The following is a 24,008-nucleotide window of genomic DNA, read 5'->3' as shown; positions in this document are numbered from 1 at the left end:
CCATGGCTATAAGGGGAAGCATATTTAATATGATGGGGATTTGAACCCGCAAATCTCGGATTACTAGTCGGCTGCCTTAACCACCTGGCCATGCTGGGCCGTTAAAATGTTAAGTTCGTTATATGTGTGGCATACGGAAGTCATAATTAAAGTAAGAACGTCTATGATTTGCTTATTTTGATTCTTTTTTAAACATTTTAAACTACAATGGTTTTATTTCATAGGCACAACAAAACAGAAATAGAGAAATAATTGGGCATTCTAATAAATTTGCACAGTTCTGTATGTATATGCAAACACTGTATGCAGAGATATATAAGTATTTGTGTCATATAAATTATTTTTCTCTTTGCAGGTTGACGTATTGATTCTGTTACGGAAATAACGATGGCTGTTAGTGAAGGTGAGTATTTCATATTATACACGAATATCCAACGAGTTTGACTTACTTTATCGATTTTTTTTTAGCAAATAAGATAGCATTAAACTCTCTAAATTTCAATTAAATTATAATAAAAACAAGTAACTTCAGATTTAATCTTTTTGAAAATATTTTATTTATTAAATTTCAATATTATTCACCATAAATGAATAAATACATTCCAGATTTAGAAACTTTACGATCAACTTGCAATCACATCTGTTCGGGATAAGGCCAAAAGCGGAAAATTTGGAAAGTACTGTGAGAACGTGCTTCCAATTTTGGTTAGGAAGCGAAGTGCTCGTTTGAACTGGGAATAAAGAGCTTTGTATAAATTTCAGGGAAAGTCACTGTTTCATTTTCGAATTCAACTGTCAGGGTTAACATAGTATATAAGCCCCTTCCGTGTAAGAACAAACACAACAATTCAAATATGATATGGATACGGTGATTTGAAAGCTGAGCTTTAGCTCAAATGATGAGGAAAGCAAAACTGAGTGAGAGTTATTTCTCTGATGTGCTGCCTAAAACTATGAAAGTCTGTCTTATCGTTATGTTTTTATGTTACAAAATTACTCATTGTTAATAAAGATGATGTGAAAGAAAAACTACTTTAGGGTAACTGATCAACCATCTTTACTTTTACAAAGTACTTCATGCTCGTAACAAATATTTTGAGCGAAAATGGTAGTTTTTGTTATTTTTATAATAATACGAAGTCAATAACAGAAAATTGTTTTCGTGTAATCGAACATCAACATCGTTGCATTGTTATTTGAGAAGTGCAAATCTGATTGCTCACTAAACGCGTGTTATAAATAGAATTAGAACTTCAGCCATTTCTTACTGTGTATTTTACTTTGACGACGCTGCTGCTATTGATACCAGTGATGTTTGCCACATTTTTAGAAAAAAACTTCGGGTCGTAAGTACAGAAATTCTATGTTTTAACGAATCTTCTTAACCGAAAGTTTTATTGCTACTTTTCATATAAATATTCTGGAAAGGTATTAAGTGATTAGCTATTCTTAAACATACATGAACAACTGTTTACCTGTCTTTTATATGCAAAAACGGCTCGTTTGGGCTGAGAAAACACTTTACATAGAAGAGCGAACAACGTTTCGACTTCGGTCATCGTCAGGTTCATAAAGGTTATTTAATATATACGGAAACGTTGTTCGCTCTTCTATGTAAAGTGTTTTCTGAACATATTAACAGGAATTTATTGAAAAGGAAATTATTATATTCGAAATTATGTACTTCAAAAATACTTTCTACTCTTGGCATTGAACACTTAGGGTGGTAAAAATAATCGAAGTCACACCTAAAGAAAACTTTAAACTGTAACCAAACATACGAGAGCCGACACATCACATGGCATTACTTGGGGGTTAAGATATTTGACTTCCAATTTATGCGTCATTGATTCGAACCCGGTTACTAAACATACTTGTTATTTCAGCCTTTAGGACGTTATACTGTGAAAAAAAGTGTAGCCCAAGAATTGTAGGTGGATGATGCTAATTAACTACCTTCTCTTTTGTTGTTTATCATTTCTAAATTAGAGCAGATAGCCTTCTAGTAGCTTTTCGCAAAATTTAACAAATAAACCGAAAAGTCTTAAGAATGAGATAAACGCCAATGTGATATCAGTTTAAACAATCGTTTTGTTTTACAATACCTGTAGAATATCGATACTTTGTTAATCAAAAATTGTATTTAATATAGGCAAAGAGTTTTAGAGTTTTTTCGGTATACAAGCAGTTATACAGAGAAGTTCTGAAATGATGAAACTCAATCTCTACAAAGTTTTATGAAAATATAGTTCAAATTAAACGGAGCCCTAAGGGCACCAACACATTTTAGTAATTCTACTAGGATAAATAGAGCCTGTACAGAGTTGTTTTCGACATTGGCTTGATTAGACATGTCTTGGCGTCCACTCGGTAATTAGGAATTTAAGAGCTTAGGTTGTGGAATTTGAACTAAGTGTTAAAACATGAAGTTGTAATAATATTGTATATGCATATCTAAGACCCTTTTGGCAGTGTAAAAGGCATTATAATTTCCTCAAACCTTTCAACGTTTGGAACGGAACCAAATAATTTCATGGCTAGAGGTCATGTAAATAAACATTAAATGGTTACTTAAAGTGTTACAGTTAATTTTACGAACCAATAAAAAAGTCGTTCTGTTTTATTTTTGCGTTAATTCTAACAAACAGTGACACATTTCAACTAGCAACAGAACAACTAAGAAAAATGATTGAAATATGATTTCTCAGAAACAATATCAGATAAAAAACAAATTCAAATATCTGTAAATTATATTGAAGTTTGTTTTCAAATTGTTATAAATTAAAAATAAAAATGTAGAAAGCTAGTAAATTTGTTAAAAGTTCAAGTATTGAACTAACTATCAACACTCTGTTCTTATACAAAAAACACCATACTAATCTGTCCAATGTTTTTCAATTTTCAATCTGAATAGATTTTTATTAATATAAAAATCCAAAAACTGAAATAACACTAATTTTATTAATTCTTCAATAAACTATTAATTCTTTAATAGTTTATCCTTTCATAATCGTTAGCATTTTACCGGTATATTTACAATAACTTTTGTTTAGTTATCTTACTGTATGATTCACTATTAATGTTCATGTTACTATTTTATGACTGATATAAAAAAGGGTTAGTAGGTGAGACAATTAAAGCTAAATAAAACACGTGTTTTTCATATTCTTCATGGAGTGATTTTTGTTGTAATATTTGTAATCATTTTGAAGGCAACAAGAAGATCTACGAGAAAATGTAACTAAAGTTTTTTTTTAAATCATCTTTATCATGAGTTTATCATCTTATTACCAAGTTACGTATTCTTTATGTTTGTGTTCAAAGTTTCTAATACTAATGTTCACAAATAGGTAGTACTATGAAGTGATTCCTTTTAACAAGGCGAATATTGTATGATGTATAAAATGTGCGAAAGAGTTGAACTTTAAAAGGGTTTTAACTCTATAACAACGCTATACGTCTGATAAAAGAACCAGACAATAAATTTTAGTGTCTTCATCATTGGATTACGTTTTTATACAAACTTGAAGTAGAATGATTGTCTTCACGTAATGACATTTGATTTTTCATGAAAATAGAACAATTTATTTCTATCGAAATTTTCGTTATTTATAAACAAGAATCTTGCGATGTGTTTGTATTATTTACAGATTCCGTGTTGCAGTTGACGGACAGTGAAAAAGTAATGGTGATCGGTATTTGTCTAGGACTGCTAAGCCTCACTATTATTGTTACTGTGTGTGTTGTTTCACCATACTGCTGGCTTCATACCTGTTTGTATAAAGAAGACAAGCTCGGTGAGTGGACTTCATTTAACGTTTCTACACTTTACAAAGTTTATGTCATAAAACAATACTTTCAGAGTTAAAACGGTTATTTTGAGATGTATACAATGAAGGCAAACTATTATGGTACGCTAAGATTAAGCGCATTTCAAATCTTCCATAATTTCTGAAGTTACGTCCATTGATTCAACTATTTTGTAAAGGTAAATCACAAACAGCTTTCAAATATATCTAGTAAATAACCATTATTTTACAACTTGAGCACCGTTATAAAACACAGTTCGTGATTAAACTAGTTAGAAATGGAACATATTTTATACTATGTGTATTGAAATTAACTCATTTAAGATAATCTTAAACGGACAACAAGTAGTGTAGTGTGCAGATGAGTCTTTGGCAGGGCCGACGTTAGGGAGATTTTGTCTATTTTTTTAGAAGCAAGCACAAAACTACACAATGAGCTATCTGTGCTCTGCTCATCATGGGTGTCGAAATCTGGTTCTTACCGGTGTGAATCCGCAGACATACCACTATGCCACTGGGAACCGATAGGGGGACTCTGGGGTAGGCCGTGCAACTCCAAATTTCACTCTGACCCAACCAAATTTATTCTCCCTGGTGGCTTAAAAATCATATTATGTCGTGTGAGTTCTTTAAATCGCTAAGAAGGGTAAACAAAAGCTTCATTGCGCCTCCCCCCCCCTTCAAGGGAGAATAGCTGAAGCCAGACCTATCATGTGGTATATTTTCATGATATATATATACATATAAACACATATTGGATTTTCTCATATTTAAATTAGATGACTGCTCTACTATCTGAGCTAAAGTCCAATCCTCCTAGCTCTTGCAAGTAAGGAAGTTTTAACCTACTCAAACTACTACAAGTCCGCTCATAGAACTGTTCTAAGGTTTTAAGATTTGAGATCTAATTACAGTTTTCGAATCAGGTGGTGAATCACTTTTGACTGATTTATTTGACCATACTCAAGGTTTCATAGATTAATTCACTCTAATTCTACTTAAAATAATATTAATGTGAGTGTAGGCTGGTAAAGATTCTAACGAGTAATAAAATCAAATCGGGTATACTCGCGCCTAACGTTGGCGCACAAAATTATAGATCCCGGCATGGTCATGTGGTTAAGGCGTTCAATTCACAATTTAAGGGTGGCGGGCCCAAATTCCTGTCACATCAAACATGCTCGCCCTTTCACCCGTGGATTCGTTCTAATGTTACTGTCAATCCCACTACTCTTTGGTTAATGAGCAGCCCACAAACTGGCGGTGGATGGTTGTGACTAGATGCCTTACTCCTATTCTTACACCGCTAAATCAAGGACGGCTAGCACTGACAGCTCTCGTGTAACTTTGCACGAATTTCAAAAACAAACAAATAAAAATATAGTTAATAAGTTTAAAAAAAAGGTCTCATAGATTAATTTACTGCAATTGTACTTGGAATAATTTCAAGTGCCGCAGCTATTGAGGATTTCCTCTTGTTATGTATTATAGACTATTAAAACAAATCAATTTTTTAATCACTCAACACTAATATTCGTGTGGACTTTTCGTTGTCTCAATTTTGTAAGTAAAAAAATCATTATTTATTCGACAAAAAGAAAAAAAACTTCATTGCACTTTTATGAAAGGATGAAAATAACAAAACCATTTCATGATATTGCCTTGATTTTTCATGTTGATATATCTTACATTTCTTGATACGGCTTATACCCTTCACACTTCGTTGAAGCTCTTGCAAGTGTGACAGGTAGAAAGAACCTAGTATTCGGTCGCACAAGGGTAGTCAAAAATTGATAATAGTTTTTCCTTTTTACCAATCGTTCATAATTAAATACAAATATCTGCAGATTGCTCTTGCTTTACGCCAAAATTTGAAATTAGCAAACTCGTAAATTAATCATGATAAAATTCAATTTTAAATTTGCTTTAGTCATATATCTGTCAGCGATTACGAACCATGTGTATAAATTCTTGGTATTTCATTCAATACATACATTAGGTACGTATGTGATATTGATAGATTCTAAAATATTAACTTTATGTGTCTATGAGAGACACATAAAGATATATAGATATAGCTATACCTATATTTATGAAAACACAAGAAGCGAGCAATTTCCGAGAAAAACGAACTCGGGTGAACAAAAGAAGCAGGTTGTTCTTTAAATCTCATTTCAAAATGTGTTTGTATTTAGCCAATAAAATAGAAAATGTTTATTTCTTTTTTCCTCTTATATAAAGGCGTGACCAGGTGATTAGGGAACTGGAATTGAAATACAAAGGCCGCAGGTTCGAATAATCTCCGTGAAACAAACATGCTCGCCCTTTCAGCCAAGGGGGCGTTATAATGTTACTGTCAAATCCGCTATTCGTTGGTAAAAGACTAGCTCAAAAGTTGGCGGTGGGTGAAGACTAGCTGCCTTTCTTTTAGTCTTTCACTGCTAAATTAGGGACGGCTAGAGCAGATAAACCCTCTTGTAGCTTTGCCCAAAATTAACAACAAATCACACCTTTTCTATACATAATTATTTCTTTGCTCGAAGAATAGCACTAAAAGCAAGAAAATATGTTGTTATAACTGTATGATCACAATGTAATGCAATTATATGAACTGCAGATAAAAGAAAACGACAAAAATATGAAAATTACGGAACTCCTGAGGAAACAACTCGGTTTAAGCTCACAGTCGGACCACAACACAGCCTTCAGGCAGGAAGGACATTAAAGTGGACACCAGAGTTCGTTCATAACGAAAGAAACAGGAAGTATACAAATGATTCTACCTATAGTAGCATGTCATCAGGTAGCAAGGATGATGCTACACTATCGAGTTACGTAAGTTTTAGTTTCTCTGGTCTTTTATTTTATTGAAATACATTAATCTAAATTGATTTAAACACTGTAGATGAATCTCATCAGTTTATGATTTATTGCCCCTTCATCGACATTCTCTATCTTCTGAGTTTGACAGAAATACACTAAAATAACTATTCGTAACTAGTCCTGTTTTATGTAGGGTTGCCAAAGGTCCTGTATAGTTGGAATTGTTCTGGTTTTCAGCCTTATTTTTGTCATGATGAGAAAGAGTAAAAGTATTAAATTATCCCACTTTTTCTGTACCTCAGGTATTATATATCAGATATCAGATATCAGATAATATATACAGTTTGTCATCAGATACAATTCCATTACATTTTGCGTCCCTGTGAGACAGTGGTAAATCTGGCGGTGAACAAAGCTGATGGCCAAATATGGTTATGATCTAAAATTAACGATACTCCAAACTTTACTTAAAGAAACACTTAATAGAGATAGATCTTAACATGTTATTTGTCAACCGTATCTGTTGAGATCTGAAGACCTACCTAATTGAGAAACATTATGGGACATTTCTCTTTTGAATACCTTCGAGACAACCTTGGCGCGTTTTTTATTTTATTTATTTTAAATTATGTAAACTTTAATCAGGTTTTGTGTATTCATAATATCAAAACGCAATGTAATAAGAAAGTGTGTTACTGTCACTTAAACTGTTTCGAAGTTGTTACTGTGTCCAGTGTATACAAAGAAAAAAATAGTCTCAGTTTGTCACTCTGTCAGTCTGGTAACCGTATTTCAGAAAGACCAAATTAAAGAAACTGTGGTATTTTAGTCCCTTTTATGGTAAAAATGGATACAAACATCACAGCTAATTTTGTGACGTTTTCAAAATGAGGAATGTTTTAAAAGTAAAATAATGCTTAATTCGTTTTTAGTGTCCAAAGTGCATAAGAATATTTTAGTCATGTATGACATACTTCACAATTGACACAAATAAGTTATTTCTCTTTACGGTATTTTAAAATAAAAGCCGTAAATGTTTGGATGCATTTTATTTAATTTTTCAACGTAGGCACAACTATACTGACAATATTCGTGGTATTTGTTGTAAAAAACAACATATATTTAGTAGCTTTTATAACATTTTAAAACTGAAATGATTATTGCGACAAGTTTTGCTACATTTTTGAAGAAGCTGAAAATACTGTGACCTGTTTGTAATATGTAAAGAAAAAAGAAAAGAAAAAGTTAGTAAGTTGTTTGGCTTCATAATATATTTTCAAGTCGTATGGAAACATTAACTTATTGTACGCCGTCTTACATAAAAGTCACTGACGTTAATTTCAAAGTTTGGACGTGATTCAACTAATTAACAAGCTTTTTAAAAAAAACATTTTTTCTTAGCAATCTTTTCACAACGTATATTTGAATTTCGTGCAAAGCTACACGAGGGATAGCTGCGCTAGCCATCCCTAATTTAGCAGTGTTAGCCTAGAGGGAAGGCAGCTAGTCATCACCATCTTCTGCCAATTCTTGGGCTACTCTTTCACCAACGTAAAGTGGGATTGACCTTCACATTATAACACCAACACTGCTGAAAGGGCAAGGATGTATGATGCGACGGGTATTCGAACTCGCAACCCTCAGATTACGAGTCGAGTGCACTAACCACCTGGCCATGCCAGGTCTCTTGTAACAGAAGATTACAAAACTATAGTAGTAAAAGGACGCAGTCAAAGGTTTAAAAAAGGAGAAACTTATTGCTTAGAGAATAAGATGACTAAAGCTATTTTATAAAATGAACTTGAGGCCAGGTGTGGGACTTATGTTTAGAGTGAATAGATTTTTTTTATCTAAAGGTTCAAAGTTTGCGTGTCGTTGTCACGAAATCGCACTTCCCACTTTTGACTGCGATGTATTATGGAAGGGACTGTCAAGTCCAATGAATCTTTGTGACAATAATAGACCAAGTGTTGGCGGGAAATTCTATTGACTATCTGTTTTTCCCCTTTAAACAAATTTAGGGACGTCTACACGCAGAAAGCTTTTTTATAGCTTTGCATATAAATTCTAATACAAACAAACAATGAAATGAATCGAGTATTTAGAATATATATATATAACCGAAATTAATTTTTATTAGTTAAAACTGGACAATGATGTATTTAGGTAATTTATTACTATAAAGATAAAATGTTAATATTCTTGCTATTATAAAAGAATAACTACTTAAAGTCTCACAGCAATAGTTGAGGGAATACCTGAAAAGAATGAATCTAGTATTTGATTGTACAATTTGCGCAAAGCTGTCTCTAATTTAGAAAAGATAGACTAGAGGGAAAGCAGCTAGTCGACACCATTCTCGACAAATTTTACGGCACTGTTTACGAAAAATAGTGATATTGACAGTCACATTATAACGTTCACACGGCTAAGAGAGCGAGCATGTTTAGGTCTCTTACGCTAGCTTTTGTTTGTTCATACTCTAAGAGTTAAAGTTATGGGTGTAATACTGTAAGCAAGAACACTGCAAATTAATTGAACATATATACCATTATAAAGGTCCCAGATCTCTTGCTTAGCTGATACGTTTACCATTGAAGGTACAAAAATCATTATAAATTTACAAGTTTCTTTTACATATACAAAAAAATTTGATATGCATCATATGCATCGTTTTTAATTAGATGTTTCTTTCACATCAGTGACTAACGTTACGAATCATCCTTTTTCCAGTATGCAAACACGATCAAGTTTATTTTAAGTGCTTTGAGGTGGGTGAAACGAAATACATTTTTCAACGATGTCTTTGAATAAATAATTATTATGTTTGATTTAATTAGAGAAACATGAAATTTACAAAGTATTAAATAGTATGACGATGTCCTGCAAAGCAATTAAAACAGTATAACAGATCAGTGTTGTTGTACTTTAGGAACTGAATTATTTTTTACTTCCAGAGCGAAAAGACACTGAACGGATCCTCAGCTAACGGAGGAGGGAACGTTAACCATGGTCACATAATCTTTGGTGTCAAGTACGAAGCTCATGATAGCCAAAATAATGGGCAACTTTTGCTTTTGATAAAGGTATGTATAGTTACGGAATTTTTATCAAAAGCAGTAATTCTTACAAAATGTTTTGACAACAGTGGAGATGTACACTCATGTGAAACATTAGGACACCCTATGAAAGCCTGTGTATTTTTGTAACATTTTTAGATATATAGATACTTAATCTCAATTTTAACAATACTGAGAGATTAAAATAATATAACTAAACAAATAAAACTGAAGAAAAGACTTTTCAAAATCTTCTGTAAATGTAATTCTACAAACATGAATATTCTAACTGAGGAAAAAGTTAGGTCACCCCCACATTTATTCCCACTTAAAATGGCTCAACTCACACACAGGTGTATCACACCAGGTGCACATGATTAAAAGATCATTACTCAGCATTTTGAATGAGTCTTGCTCTATTTAAACCTCAGACATTAAGTTTGGTGTGCTCCTGACTGTTGAAGTGCGAGTGAGCACCATGGTGAGAGCAAATGAGCTGTCTGAGGCCTTCAGAAAACAATTGTAGCAGTTTATGAGTCTGGTAAGGAATTTAAAAAGATCCCAAAAGATGTTGAAATCAGCCATTCCACTGTCCGGAAAATAGTCAACAAGTGGAGGACTTTCAAAACAATTGCCAACATGCCCAGGTCTGGTCGTTCACCCCGAGAACAGACAGCAAGATGCTAAAAGAGGTCTCCAAACGCCCTAACATATCATCACGGGACCTACAGCAGGCTCTGGCTGCTGTTGATGTGAAAGTGCTGCCTCTACAATCAGAAAGAGATTGCACAAGTTTAACTTGCATGGGAGGTGTGCAAGGAGGAAACCTTTGCTCTCTAAGAGAAACATCAAGGTCAGACTGAAGTTTGCCAGAGAGAATGTAGACAAAGTCCAGGACTTCTGAAATAATGTTTTTTGGACAGATGAGTCCAAAATTGAATTATTTGGACACCAGAACAGAGGACATGTTTGGCGTAAACCAAATACAGAATTCCAGGAAAAAACTCCATACCAACTGTGAAGCATGAAGGTGGAAGTGTCATGATTTGGGGCTGCTTTGCTGTAGCAGGACCTGGACAGCACACAATCATTGAATCTCCCATGTATTCTACTGTGTATCAGAGGGTGCTTGAGGATCATGAGAGAATCATCTGTACGAAAATTAAAGCTGAAGCGAAACTGTACCCTGCAACACGACAATGTTGCAAACATACCAGTAAATCCACCAAGGACTGGCTGAAAACTAAGAAATGGAAAATACTAGAATGGCCGAGTGAAAGCCGAGATCTTACTCCCTTTGAGATGCTGTGGGGTGACTTGAAACGGGCTGTACATGCAGAAAACCCCTCAAACATCTCACAGCTGAAAGAATTCTGAATTGAGTAGTGGGGCAAACTATCTTCAGATCGATGTCAGAGACTGATAGATGGCTACAAGAAGCGTCTCACTGCAGTCATTTCAGCCAAAGGGGGTAACACTAGCTATTAGGGGGTAGGGTGTCCTAACTTTTTCCTCAGTTAGAATATGCATTTTTGTGGAATTACATTTACAGAAGATCTTGAAAAGTGTTTTCTTCCGTTTTAATTGTTTAGTTATATTCCTATAATCTCTCAGTATTGTTTAAATTGATATTAAATATCTATATATCCAAAGATGTTACACAAATACACAGGCTTTCATAGGGTGTCTTAACTTTTTCACATGACTGTATGTATAATTTGTATCAAAAGCGGTAATTCTTACAAACTGTTTTGACATACAACAGTGGAGATGTATGTATAATTTGTATCAAAAGCAGTAATTCTTACAAACTGTTTTGACATACAACAGTGTTGATGTATGTATTCATATTTTTCTCTTTCTTACCCTCTCTCTGTATATATTTATGTAAAAATAGATAAATATAGATTCATTAGAATGTGTGCATGTATATATTATACAAATATATCTTACGTGCTGCATTATCTCCATCGGCCCGTTAAGGCGCTCGACTCGTAATCTAAAAGTCGCGGGTTTAAATCCCTGTCATACCAAACATGCTCGCCCTTTCAGCCGTAAAAGCGTTATAATAGGAAGGTCAATCCCACTATTTTGTTGGTAAAGTGTTGACGATGGGCAGTGATGACTAGCTGCTTTCCCTTTAGTCTTACACGGCTAAATTAGGGACGGCTAGCGCAGATAGCCCTCGTGTAGCTTTGAGCGAAATCAAACAAACAATTATCTGCGAACGCATATATAATTATGAGAAGAGGTAAATTAAGCGCCAAATAATTCCACTGTCAAATTGCACACAGTTCTTTGATCATAGTTCAAAACGTCTCCTAACTGCAAATTTTTGAATACTAAATGAAAGGAGTGTATGTTCTTATAGTAAAGCCACAGATATGCTGAGTCCACCGAGGGGAATCAAACTCCTAAATGAAAGGAATAATCAAAAATTGATATACTGCTTTAACGCTGATTCTATGTTAGTTAGTGTGAATTTATTTTAAAAAATCAAACAACTTATATGTACAACCGTCTTTGCTACTTTGAGAAACAGAGATTTACGAAAGCGGTGCTATACCAAAACCAGAACCACATAATACAGTTATTTAGCACAGCTAGTTGCTCGTTCTAGAGAAGTTCGTACGTAAACAGCGAGTATAACACGCTACTTAAGTGATTATTTTAAATTAAATACCACTAGTTACTTCTCATATTGTCTTTCGATGGTGCAGCGGTAAGTCTTGGGATTTACAACGATAAAATCAGGGGGCTCGATTCCCCTCCGTGAACTCAGCAGATAGCCCAGTGTGGCTTTGCTATAAAAAAATACACAGTTCTCATATTAAAATAGTTATTTTATGTAGACTTCCAAAAACTGCATTACAAAGTTTTTTCAAAACACTGAGCAAATTAGAACACAAAAGTGGAAAAAGTTGTGACAAATTTAAATATTCTGACGCAGGAAGTTTCTAAGTATGTTAATTTCCTCGCTTCATCTGACGGAGCACTAAAGTAAGATATTGGATTATTAAGTCACTCATGTAAATAAACGGAAGTAAAATTCTGGATTAGTCATCCAAATAAAGCTAATATCATTATGCTGATTTTTGTCAGAAGTAAAATGAAGAATACGCGACAAAACTGAAGCAAAAATACAATTTCTACATCAAAGTATTTTGACTTTATTGTTTATTAACATAAAATTAGTAATGATGTATTCCAAGCACAAATGCAGATTGAAACATGTTGTTATGCTAATTAGGATAATATAATTAACATCTAGGGAACGTGAAAGCTCACGTTGGTTAATTAAATTTCTATCATGTCCCAACTGAAAACAATACTTATTTATTTCATTTTATAACTCGTGCCACTCAAATTTTAACCCTTCTGTTATTGAGATATCGAACAGACGTTTATGGCCACCATAAGTACGTTTTACGCCAACTTTAATTTTCATTATTCACTGAACTTTTATTGACTTCAGTGATATATAATTGTTACAACAGATTCTAACACGCTTTTAGTAATAAAATTATGTACTTTTGCTTCCAAACAACATTAAAAATGGATACATTCATTAATGTTCTTATGCTAGTATTGAAAAAATACCCTAAACGAAAGTTAAGTTCATGTGATTATTTGATGTTAAGCTACACAATGGCTGTGTTATGTTTATCACGGGTATCGAAACATGGATTTTAGCGCTTTAAGGTAGGGGGGGATAGAGCTAAACCTAGTTAAATAGTTATATAACCCTAAACACTTTCAAAATAAAAAAGCTGGTAGTGTAAAAAGACAGCTAAAGTAATTAATTAAATTTTCAATGATGTTTGTTTGAATATAAATGTTTAAGAAACAGTAGAATTAAATACACTTTTGTTTAGTATGCAAGCAATATATGCTATTATTAATAGTTTTTACACATTTTTTAGTCAAGAACAGAAAGAAAATCTGTATTCAGTAAAGTATGAACTTACGTAAATAAAACATAAATATATATGTTTTTACAAAGTAAGTAACACGAAAAAGTAAGATTTTGTAGTTGTTTTCTTTCTAGTGAAGACACTAATATTTACTAAATATACTTACTAGTTCGTATTGTCAGCCTTAAGAACGTTGTGTAAATTTATAAATTTGTGTGACTATTCAGTTGTTTTTGTTAATTTGCAAGCAAATGCATTAAAAAATGAACAAGGGGTCTTATGCAAACAAAAAAAGCTTGTTTGTTTTTTAATATTCGCGTAAAGCTCCTAAAACACTATCTAGGCTAGCTGTCTCCAGTCTACAACTGACAGAGTGATGGCAGCTAGTGAACAGCATCCACCACCAGGGCTATTCTCGTCTAATTGAATAATGGAATTTGACTGTCACTCACGGCATCACGCTTGGATCCACTCTCAAAGAGTGTTATGCATATTTACCACGTATTGGATATTTTTTATTGTTTACTAAACACACAGTCATTTACGCTTACAAAATTACATTTATAAAACCAGAACAACTGGAAATGATTTTTTCCATTTCTTGGACTTCACTAAAACTTCTAAAGTTCGTCTTTTTCATACTTTAATTTAGACTCGACACGCAAGTTAAAAAACAACAACAAAGGCAAATGCACGAATTACATGTTGTCCAGCCATTTTTATAATAAATATAAAAGGCCCATGATTTTAACTGATTCTGTTTACCAAAGAAATATTTCTACTCCAATGAAACACTTCTCCTGATTGGACAGCGGTAACTTTACGGACTTACAACAGTAAAATCCACTAGACAAAGAAAATGGTGTAATGTGGCTTTGCTCTTAAACAAACAGCAACAAAAGCAAACAGCAGTAGTGAAACACACGTGCGTAATGTGTTTCTTTATGTTCTTTCATCAAACAAGTATTAGTGCTGTAAGGTGTAACTTTTTCAACTTGAAAAGGTATTATACATCTTTGAATTTTGGTGTCTAATTCAATAATAAGTCTTATTTCTATACATTTGTACACTGGTTTATAGATCCTGAAATTATTGCATGAGTAAATTTATCCATAGATCGAAGAGTCTTCGGAACAAGATAACCGATGATTTGCAAGCCTTAAAAATTCCAATGAAATATGATAAGTTCAGTGACCTTAGGCGTGCTTCTATATCTTCAAAACATATATTCTAACAGAAAACAAGCAACACTCGTTCACTTAGTTGTGCACAGTACTAGCAGAAGGACGCTCCAGCGACAATAAAGTATATACGTACAGTAATTGAAACACACAAGCCATGCATGAGTCACTAACAACAAGTAATAGCAACTAAAAGACAAAATTATCAAAGATACTAAATAACATCAGAAAAAAATAGGAAAGAAAAATAAATAATTCGTACAATATGGTATTTTATACAAAAGCCATTTCTCTTTCACCTAGAGAATTACATTTTCTTCTCATGATTGTTTACAGATTGTTAATGTATGACTGTAAAATATTGTTTCAACTTTCTGTCATTGTTTTTTTTGTTACCTTTTGACCTCCTTTGTTGTTATACAAGTTCACACAGCTTCAAGAACGTTCATATCGGAATTCTGTGAAGGCTAAGTCATAATAGTTGGTATTCCATCGGCCTCTTTACAATCGAAATATCCTTATAAAACACTTTATATACACTTGTGTCTTTGGAACATTATACTGCCGGAAGATTAGCTTCCACTTGATTAGTCGTGTTCCTGAAGAAATGGCATAATGGCTCTGAATCATACCGTATTAGTTATCAGTCAGGCTGCCATCAGTTTTATACAGATCGCAGACACCGTTGACTGAGATGCGGCCCCAAACTTCTACTGATCTTCCAACATGATACATTGTAGATAATGTACATTAGTTATCATATAATTTATCTCTCTGTCATCATATAAACTGTCATTGGTCATTGTCTATCAATTTAAACTTTCACTTTATCTGTAAACAGTGCACTCCACTGTTTGTAGTCTCATGCTTAAATTCGATCTTCGCATCAGGTTACCTGTTCTAAGCTGCAGTTTTCAAGTAGCTATCTGTGCATTCATTGCAAGCACTTCCTACTAATTTTATCTTATTTTTTAAAAGTCACATTTATGCCTTTATTTGCGGCAGGTTCGTTGGAATAATCGGTATTAAACCGCCACCTATCTCATAAAGAACCTGTTCCGAGAGGTTTAACATGACTTCTGGAGAGTTCTAGTTTTATATCTCAATAATCTCTATTAGTAATTGTTACAGTTTCACATACTCTATTAGAACCTTGTTTACAACTAATACCAGAGGAAGCATACAAATGAAAACATTTAATATAGAAATACGTGGGAAGAAACTTTTTTTCCGGTTTGGAATAAAAAGCTTTGAATGTTGTACTTCGTCTGTTCTATTTCATTACTTGAGACAAGCATGAAACCGACATTTTCTTAGGTCTTCAGTCGGTACTGGCGATACTGATACAGGTTTATGGTGTATCATAGTGAGAATAATACCTGTTTTTACATGTCCTAGCATCGGAGTTTTGACCAAACACCTTTTCCATTATTTAAGTTTCACTTTTCACAGAATTATAAATGTTAGATATGGTTGTTTTGAGTTCATACTTTAGTCGACAAGTGAATCTCAACGTGAAAATCTGCAATAGCATTAAATATGGGAAGAGAACGTGAATGTGCCTACATATAACACCTGAAACAAGTAACTGTAAATGAGACACGTTTTATATTTAAAATGAGTAATTAAACAGTCTTTGTGACCAGAAAAAGTACATACCTGAAAAAAAAAACAATGGTACGATATATCCTGCAAGCCCCCCAGAGACACCGTGGTATGTTTGCGGAATTAAACTGCTAGAAACCAGGTTTCGATACCCGTGGTGGGAAGAGCATAGATCGCCACTTGAGTAGCTTTGTGCATAACAAAAAAAAAACTTTCTGGAAAGATGTGGACTCATAAAACTCAAATAATTTTAAAAGAGACGATAAGGAAAATAAATTTATTACAAAATAAAAATGGACGAAGACAACAAATCCAGGTGGGTTAAGGCGTTCGACTCGTAATCCGAGGGTCACGGGTTCGAATCCCAGTCGCACCAAACATGCTCGCCCTATCAACCGTGTGACGGTCAATCCCACTATTCGTTGGTAAAAGAGTAGCCCAAGAGTTGGTAGTGGGTGGTGATGACTTCCCTCTAGTCTTACACTGCTAAATTAGGGACGGCTAGGGCAGATAGCCCTTGAGTGGCTTTGCGCGAAGTTCAAAAAACAAACAGTTCCTAATTTTAAACTGCTGATCAAAGAGAAAGAAACTAAATGGTGGGCGCATCACTACATGGGTTTCATCGGAGTCTTAATGGAACAACAACCAACTCTTACTTTTATAACATGTCCATAGCTGAAAACACTGAGCGCCTTCATCGACATCACGTGTCGAGCTCTAGAAATGTCCATCTGCAAACCGACACACTAGTCGCTAGCTATTAGGCCTCACCCTACGTACGAATATAATGGGAAACTTTTCCGAGACACTAATATAATCATGTTTACAGCTTAATGTTTTATTTAATGCATAAGCATATTATAGGTAAATTAACTGAACGTAGCCACAGTATTTAAATGTATATGTTTCTAATTAGGTAGACGCTATTGGCATAATTCAGCTTACTTATCCAAATGATTTAATACTGCATATGAACATTTAGTTTTTCAGTTTTAACTACTATAATTTTAGAGAAATGTATTTGTTCTTGTGTTTGCTTGTCCGCTCACTTCCCTTGGGCTTTTATATTTTAAACCTCTCAATATGGGCTTATCAACCAGGAATGATTCAGGATGTATCAATAAGTTATTTTGCTTAATATGTATATGTTTTATAGCTACAGTGCTGGTTGAGTGTATATGAGTCAGTAGGGTGGCCTCTAGTGGTACTGATGGGATTTCTTCAGTTTCCTCTTTCATCACATGGAGTATACATACAGTCTATGTACTTTCAGTTATTACTAGCATATTAAGAACAGAAAACGAAACACTAATTATATTCATCAGTAGTCAAATACCAGTTCTATAATTGCCTTTCATTTTCATATCCAGTCAATCATTTGAGGGATTTCTTTTACGCATATTGTTTATACACATTTCAAGATAAACACAGATATATTACGTGAGATGTTTTTTAAGTCATGTGTTACTTGCTTATTTTAGAATAAAATGTAATTAAATAATCAAGCCTACTAGAAATAAATAGTTTTATTTTTATATACTTTCAATCTTTATATTTCGAATGACACAATTCAGAGACAAAACAACAACTATTTTCATATCCCTATCACTGTGCATCTCACTGAAACACCTGTTAGTACAGTTAGCGCGTGTTTCGGATCCAGGACGATGTCTCACTTCCACGATATCTGACTCTTGCTTTAAAGCAGATTAACCTTTGAGGATGCATTCATATAAATAACTAGAGAATTCTGCAAAAAATTGGCGTTACTTTGATAAAGCATAATATCATACTTTGTGAAAAATTATAAGATTTAAATACCTGTGTGTGTTTTTCTTATAGCAAAGACACATAGGGCTATCTGCTGAGTTTACCGAGAGGAATTGAACCCCTGGTTTTTGCGTTGTAAATCCGTGGACGTACCGCTGAATTAGCGGGGGACAATTTGAATGCGGTAATCAAATAAAGTCGACCAACAACATTTCTCTAATTTTTGTAACTATGGAAAAAATTTTGAACGATGCTTCAGTTGTGGACAACTGTTCTAAGTTTTTCTTTACATGAACCGAATAGTCATATTTTTGTGTGTGTGTTCAGAAAAAATTGTTTTTCTTAGTATGCCTTTTGTATGTTTCCAATAATTAAAAAAAAATAATCTTGTATTGGATCGAAAAAAGTGTTTGACAGTTGTTTTATCGAAATAGAATCATTTCTCTCTGATGAGACACCAGTTATGTGAAACAAATATTTTGTAACAATGTGTAATTTCTCATCTTGAAAAATACAAGCTATAATTATCAAATTACCTATTTAATTAGATTCTCACTTTGAAACAAACATTTTTGAAGCAATTTTCCTGATATAATTAAGTTCTCATTGTGAAACAAACAAACATAAAATTCCAAACCAACAAACTTTTAAGATCTTCAAAAAAATAATGAAAAATAAATAGAAAGGTACACTGTATAAAAAATATTTCGGTGAGACATTGTAAATTTTTTCTCCAAAATCTAGTGAAACATTGTCCAATGAGACATTATCCGTATACCCTTTGTGTGTAATATGTTTCAATTCCGACTCTATATTGCATTAATTTAAAACAAAATAAAATATACAAATAGGGGAATTAGTTTTTTTGATATCCTTTACGTTTCTGTGGTGAGCCTTGGACGAGTAATAAATCCTAGTCCTTTGAGCAAGAAACAGAGGAACTGGAAACGAATTATTAGAAACATTTGTATTTTTTAAATACCTTGCATCACTAGTATCACCAAACTTAACATCATAAGATGAACACACGTCTGACTTAAATATGACTTACAGCTCATTATGGTAACCTCATTATGCCATCTGTGTTTCAAAACATAAATGACAACACGATAACGCACAGCATTCAAAATACACAAAATATACCGATAAAATATTATATGTAAAATAAATCTTCAAACAGATCAAAAGAAATCCTAGAGATTATGAGCTTTAATCCTAACAATATACCTTATATTTGTTCGATTGCGATAAACACATGTACATATTTTTGATGTAATGCTTATGGATAATTTATTTTTCATTGACAATAATAATAATAATAATAGTTATAAATTTGAAAAATATTAAAAAATCCGTTTTTGATTTTCAAGTATTCACATGACACTATGTATTTTACAAGGATTACTTTGACATACAATATTTATTGTCAAAAATATATTAAACTTATTTATTATACAAGAATAGCATTAACACATTTTATTATAGAACATTTACTTACAACAAAATCTTCGTATGGCTTAAAATTTTGAAAGTTATGTACAAAACAAATTTTAATTCAATTACTCCCTTTTTTCGCGAAAAGAAGTATACATATAGAACATTTCTTCGTGACCAAAATCGAATATTTATTCTTATAAAATAAACATATATGACATTATAATTGTATATCTCCTTTTTGACAAATAAATTAGTTTATTTTGAATTTCGCGCAAAGTTACTGAAAGGCTATCTGCGCTAGCCATCTCCAATTTAGCAGTGTAATGCTAGAGGAAAGGCAGCTAGTCATCACCACCCACCATCAGCTTTTGGGCTACTATTTTATTAACGAATACTGGGATTGATCGTTACATTATAACACAGCTGAAAGGGTGAGCATGTTTGGAGGAATGGGGATTCGAACCTCCGAACCTCACATTAGGAGTCAAGTGGCGTAACCATTTGTCCATGCCGGGCTTTAACAAAGAAACAGAAACTATATTTCTGATAGTAACTTATGTTAATATCCATTTTAACATCAGATGACTTTGTACTATTACTATAATTACTTTTCTCAAGTGTTTGTAAATTTATATGAACATAATTAAAGTACTTTTTTCTTGGATTGAGGTGTTCATAATCCTCGTAAATAGAAGAAACGTGATGTACACTTTAGGGAAAGTGCGAAAGACTAAAAAAGTTAAAAAAAGACAAGCTAACATGTTTTCCCTTACTTATAACTTTTTTACACTTCTATATTTCGTCGATGGTTCGATGCTAGGTAATCAAAATAATTTTATATCACACCTGATATTTTATCATTTTCTGTCTCCAATATGTCATTTAAACTGTAGTTCAAGTGAAAAATGATGACAGAATGAAATGTTAAAAAATAGTTAAGTCTAAGTAAATCAATGCATATTTTACGTTTATCATCTGTTTTGATTGCCCAGGCCAGTATGTATTTCCATAGCATTTCAAGTTTTTTAAGAGTATAACTAAAAATATATACTTTAAATAAACAGTTTATATGTTTCTTGGTATTTTGAAACTTTATCGAATTATAATGACTATAGAAATGAAGATTCTAGAACCAATTTTTGTCTATTCGTTTTTCGTTTGTTTAAGAAATCGCTTAGCAGCAGGAATTTTTTTCCTTGTTCGATTTGTTCTCAAAGACAGAATAAAACACTACAGAGAAAAGGTTTTCCAGTCAAACGGAGATTAAAATGAGTTCGTAATTTCTTCCCTTGAGAAAAGAATGGCTGGTCCTAAATCCTTCAACCATAACCACCATTCCTGTTGAGTAGACATTTGATCTGATAAAGTAGACTTCATTCTTGTTCTTTTCCAGCGTTTTTGCTCCACCTTTAAAGCCTCAAGACACAAATCCTTTTCAATCAATATAAGATTCTTTTGCTGTTCCCCTGCTAAGTTAGAACATGTTTGTCCATCTTTATCACACAAGCCATTTTCCCTAAGAAAAGTCAGCATAGAAGAAACGAGAAGCTCATTAATTTTTTCCTTGTCTGGGTACAGATATTGACGATAAAAGTTTTCCTATGTCGTGCATTTTACCTCTTGGTATAATATGTAACAACGTGAATAATAATATACCTCACCATACGTCCATTAAATAACATAACCTCTATTCCCTGTTCACATTCAGTTTTTACAATTATTTTGCGTGACGTTGGTGCAGAATCATGAAACAATATATCTAACTTAAACTATTCAGCAACATACAAACCACGGTACAATTTATTGTTTTTTTTTTTAGTTGTAAGTCATTGTTATCCATTTTGTTACTTTACCCTTGTTATATCTAAAAATAATATGGATGATTCACCTTACAATTAATTTTTACAGCTACGAAAAACCATTTCTTGTTTTTCTTTATGAATAAGCAAATACTAAAACTAAATCTAAGTTTCTGTTTAACGAGATATTTGTGATAATAGCCACATAACAGCTTGTATGCTTCTTGATAACTTTAAATAAAAAAGGGTATTTAGTTTACGATAATTACGGGACAAACGTAACTATTCTCCTACATGGATAAACGTATCGATCAAATAAAATATTCTTTTTATAAGCATTTGAAGATAACTATACAACCATTTCTTTTATAACCTCCACCTCTTTCAGGTTTGTTTTTTTATAGCAAAACCACATCGGGCTATCTGCTGAGTCCACCGAGGGGAATCAAACCCCTGATTTTAGAGTTGTAAATCTGTAGACTTACCGCTGTACTAGCGGGGGATCCTCTTTCAGCCATTATTTATTTCTTTTATAATAGAAAGTCCAGCAGCTTCTTTCTCGGCCTTATGGTGGGAGTTGCGATCCTTATGTACAGATAAAAGTGTTAAAGGAAAAAAGTCGAAAACGTCGGTCGAAACGCCAGCAAATCCCACGATACGAATTCCAGACAAAGACGTGTAAGAAGACCCAAAATCCACTTTTCTGCGAAACGTTCAGAGCAGACCTAACGTGGTCAGAACTAAAACAGTATACCTTGAAGTTAAGTGTGTTTGACGAAGAACGATTTGCTAACGACACTAATTTGGGTGAGGTTCTCATTCCCTTGAAAGAACTGAACATCACGGAGAACGGTGAAGAGACTCTTCACACTTTTGACCTCAAAGAAATGAAACAAGTAAAGATAGCTCTTCTTTGTTTTCCTCATTTTGTTTGTAGAAAATCTCTTTGTAAAACCTTGTACGGTAGGGAATTTATAAAGCCCTGCAGCTGTTAAAATGTGTCATCTGACTCACCAATAAGGGTCTTACTTAATTTTAACTTTTGGTACGACTCAGATATTCGAGAAGAAGAGTTTATAATTACGCTCATGTTTTTCATGAAAATTAGTATTAGGTTGTTGTTTGTAATTAAGCACAAACTACTCTTCCTCGCTCACCATCGGCACTGAAACGCAGTTTCTAGCGTTATAAGTTGGCAGACATACCGCTATGCCACTGGCGGGCAAATTAGTATCAGACCTATTACATTTTTATATACATTCTTAATCTATTCCCTTTAGGATTTTAAAGATTAGATTGAATGAAACCCGTCGTTGAAAATTGGTATAGTGTAGCTGGAATACAATTATATAATTATTATACACTCTTCTAAATCCTGAAAATATCAAAAGGACGAGATTAAAAAAAAAGAAGTGTTTAAAGATGTAGTAGGCCGAGATCTAATGTAATTTCACAAATATAATTGTAATTGTTCTTCGTCGGCTTGTAAAGGGCGTACATACCATAACAAAAAAATGTTGCTGTTTGAATAAGCGTGCATTTCAGTCGTTAATTAAAATGTTTTTTAAGAAGTATATTAATCATGATATTTTTAATTTTTCGACAGGTACTATATACGTTTTATTAAAATATTATTAATATATAGTTTATAGTTTTACTGACACATGTCTTTTCACTTTGGATTTGATTGTACTGGATGTTGATTTTGTCACTTCATTATGTAATTTTCTTCAAAAACGTTATGTGAAAAAAACATACTTAGTCCCAGATAAAAAAAAGTGTCATAAAACATTCAAGTTGGTTTTAAAATTCTAAATGCTCAATCATACAACTAAAGCTTTGGTTTTTTAATTGGGTCTTAACAGATAACTATAACTGTGGATAACAACATATGTTTCTGTTTTCCATTAATGTTTAGAAGTGTATTATGGAACCCAGTTTTCTGGGAAACGTTTTTCTTAAAATTTTTTAAATTCAGTTTAGTTTTAAAGACATTAACTGGGTTGTTATCAAAAGAAAAAATTCTTTTTTTACGGCTCGAAAATTTATTATTGTCACAAAAACTCACCTTTGAAATTCCTTTGATTTATTAGTGAAATAAAATACCATACTAATTGTAAATTCATCTCTTTTACAATTAGGACAATGGGGAAATATTATTTGGACTCAGTTATCTTCCAACAGCTGAGCGTCTGACTTTTCACATTGTCAAGGCCAATAACCTACACTCGGTTACTGAAGAAGTGGAGCATTTTGGTATCTATTATGATCTTCTCTCTTTTATAATTTGTTGTATGATCCTACAACTTCTCGGCAACTACATAGTCCACTGTATACTTGACAACTACATAGTCAGCTTTATACTTGGCAACTACATAGTCAACTTTATACTTGGCAACTACATATTCCACTGTATACTTGGCAATTACATAGTCCACTGTATACTTGGCAACTACTTAGTCCACTGTATACTTGGCAACTACATAGTCCACTGTATACTTGGCAACTACGTAGTTCACTGTATGCTTGGCAACTACATAGTCCACTGTATACTTGACAACTCCACTTTATAGTCAGCTTTATACTTCCACTGGCAACTACATAGTCAGCT

The 24,008-nt window shown here is 33.2% G+C and overlaps 1 protein-coding gene across 3 annotated transcripts in view; it reads left to right on the top strand.

Moving 5' to 3' along the window:
* The window catches only part of LOC143222864 (synaptotagmin-7-like), a 79,843-nt gene that overhangs the window by 31,189 nt on the left and 24,646 nt on the right, over window positions 1-24,008 (top strand). For all 3 annotated transcript variants that reach the window (XM_076449972.1, XM_076449989.1, XM_076449982.1), the window contains exons 2-7: window positions 356-403; window positions 3,651-3,797; window positions 6,427-6,644; window positions 9,590-9,718; window positions 21,937-22,293; window positions 23,539-23,653. In XM_076449972.1, the coding sequence (XP_076306087.1) occupies window positions 388-403; window positions 3,651-3,797; window positions 6,427-6,644; window positions 9,590-9,718; window positions 21,937-22,293; window positions 23,539-23,653 (982 nt within the window). In that variant the 5' untranslated portion in view covers window positions 356-387. The remainder of the gene's footprint in view (window positions 1-355; window positions 404-3,650; window positions 3,798-6,426; window positions 6,645-9,589; window positions 9,719-21,936; window positions 22,294-23,538; window positions 23,654-24,008) is intronic.

Source organism: Tachypleus tridentatus, chromosome 1, assembly GCF_004210375.1.
Source record: "Tachypleus tridentatus isolate NWPU-2018 chromosome 1, ASM421037v1, whole genome shotgun sequence".
In the NCBI taxonomy this organism is placed as follows: Eukaryota; Metazoa; Arthropoda; class Merostomata; order Xiphosura; family Limulidae; genus Tachypleus; species Tachypleus tridentatus.
This window is presented reverse-complemented; position numbering and strand designations above follow the sequence as displayed.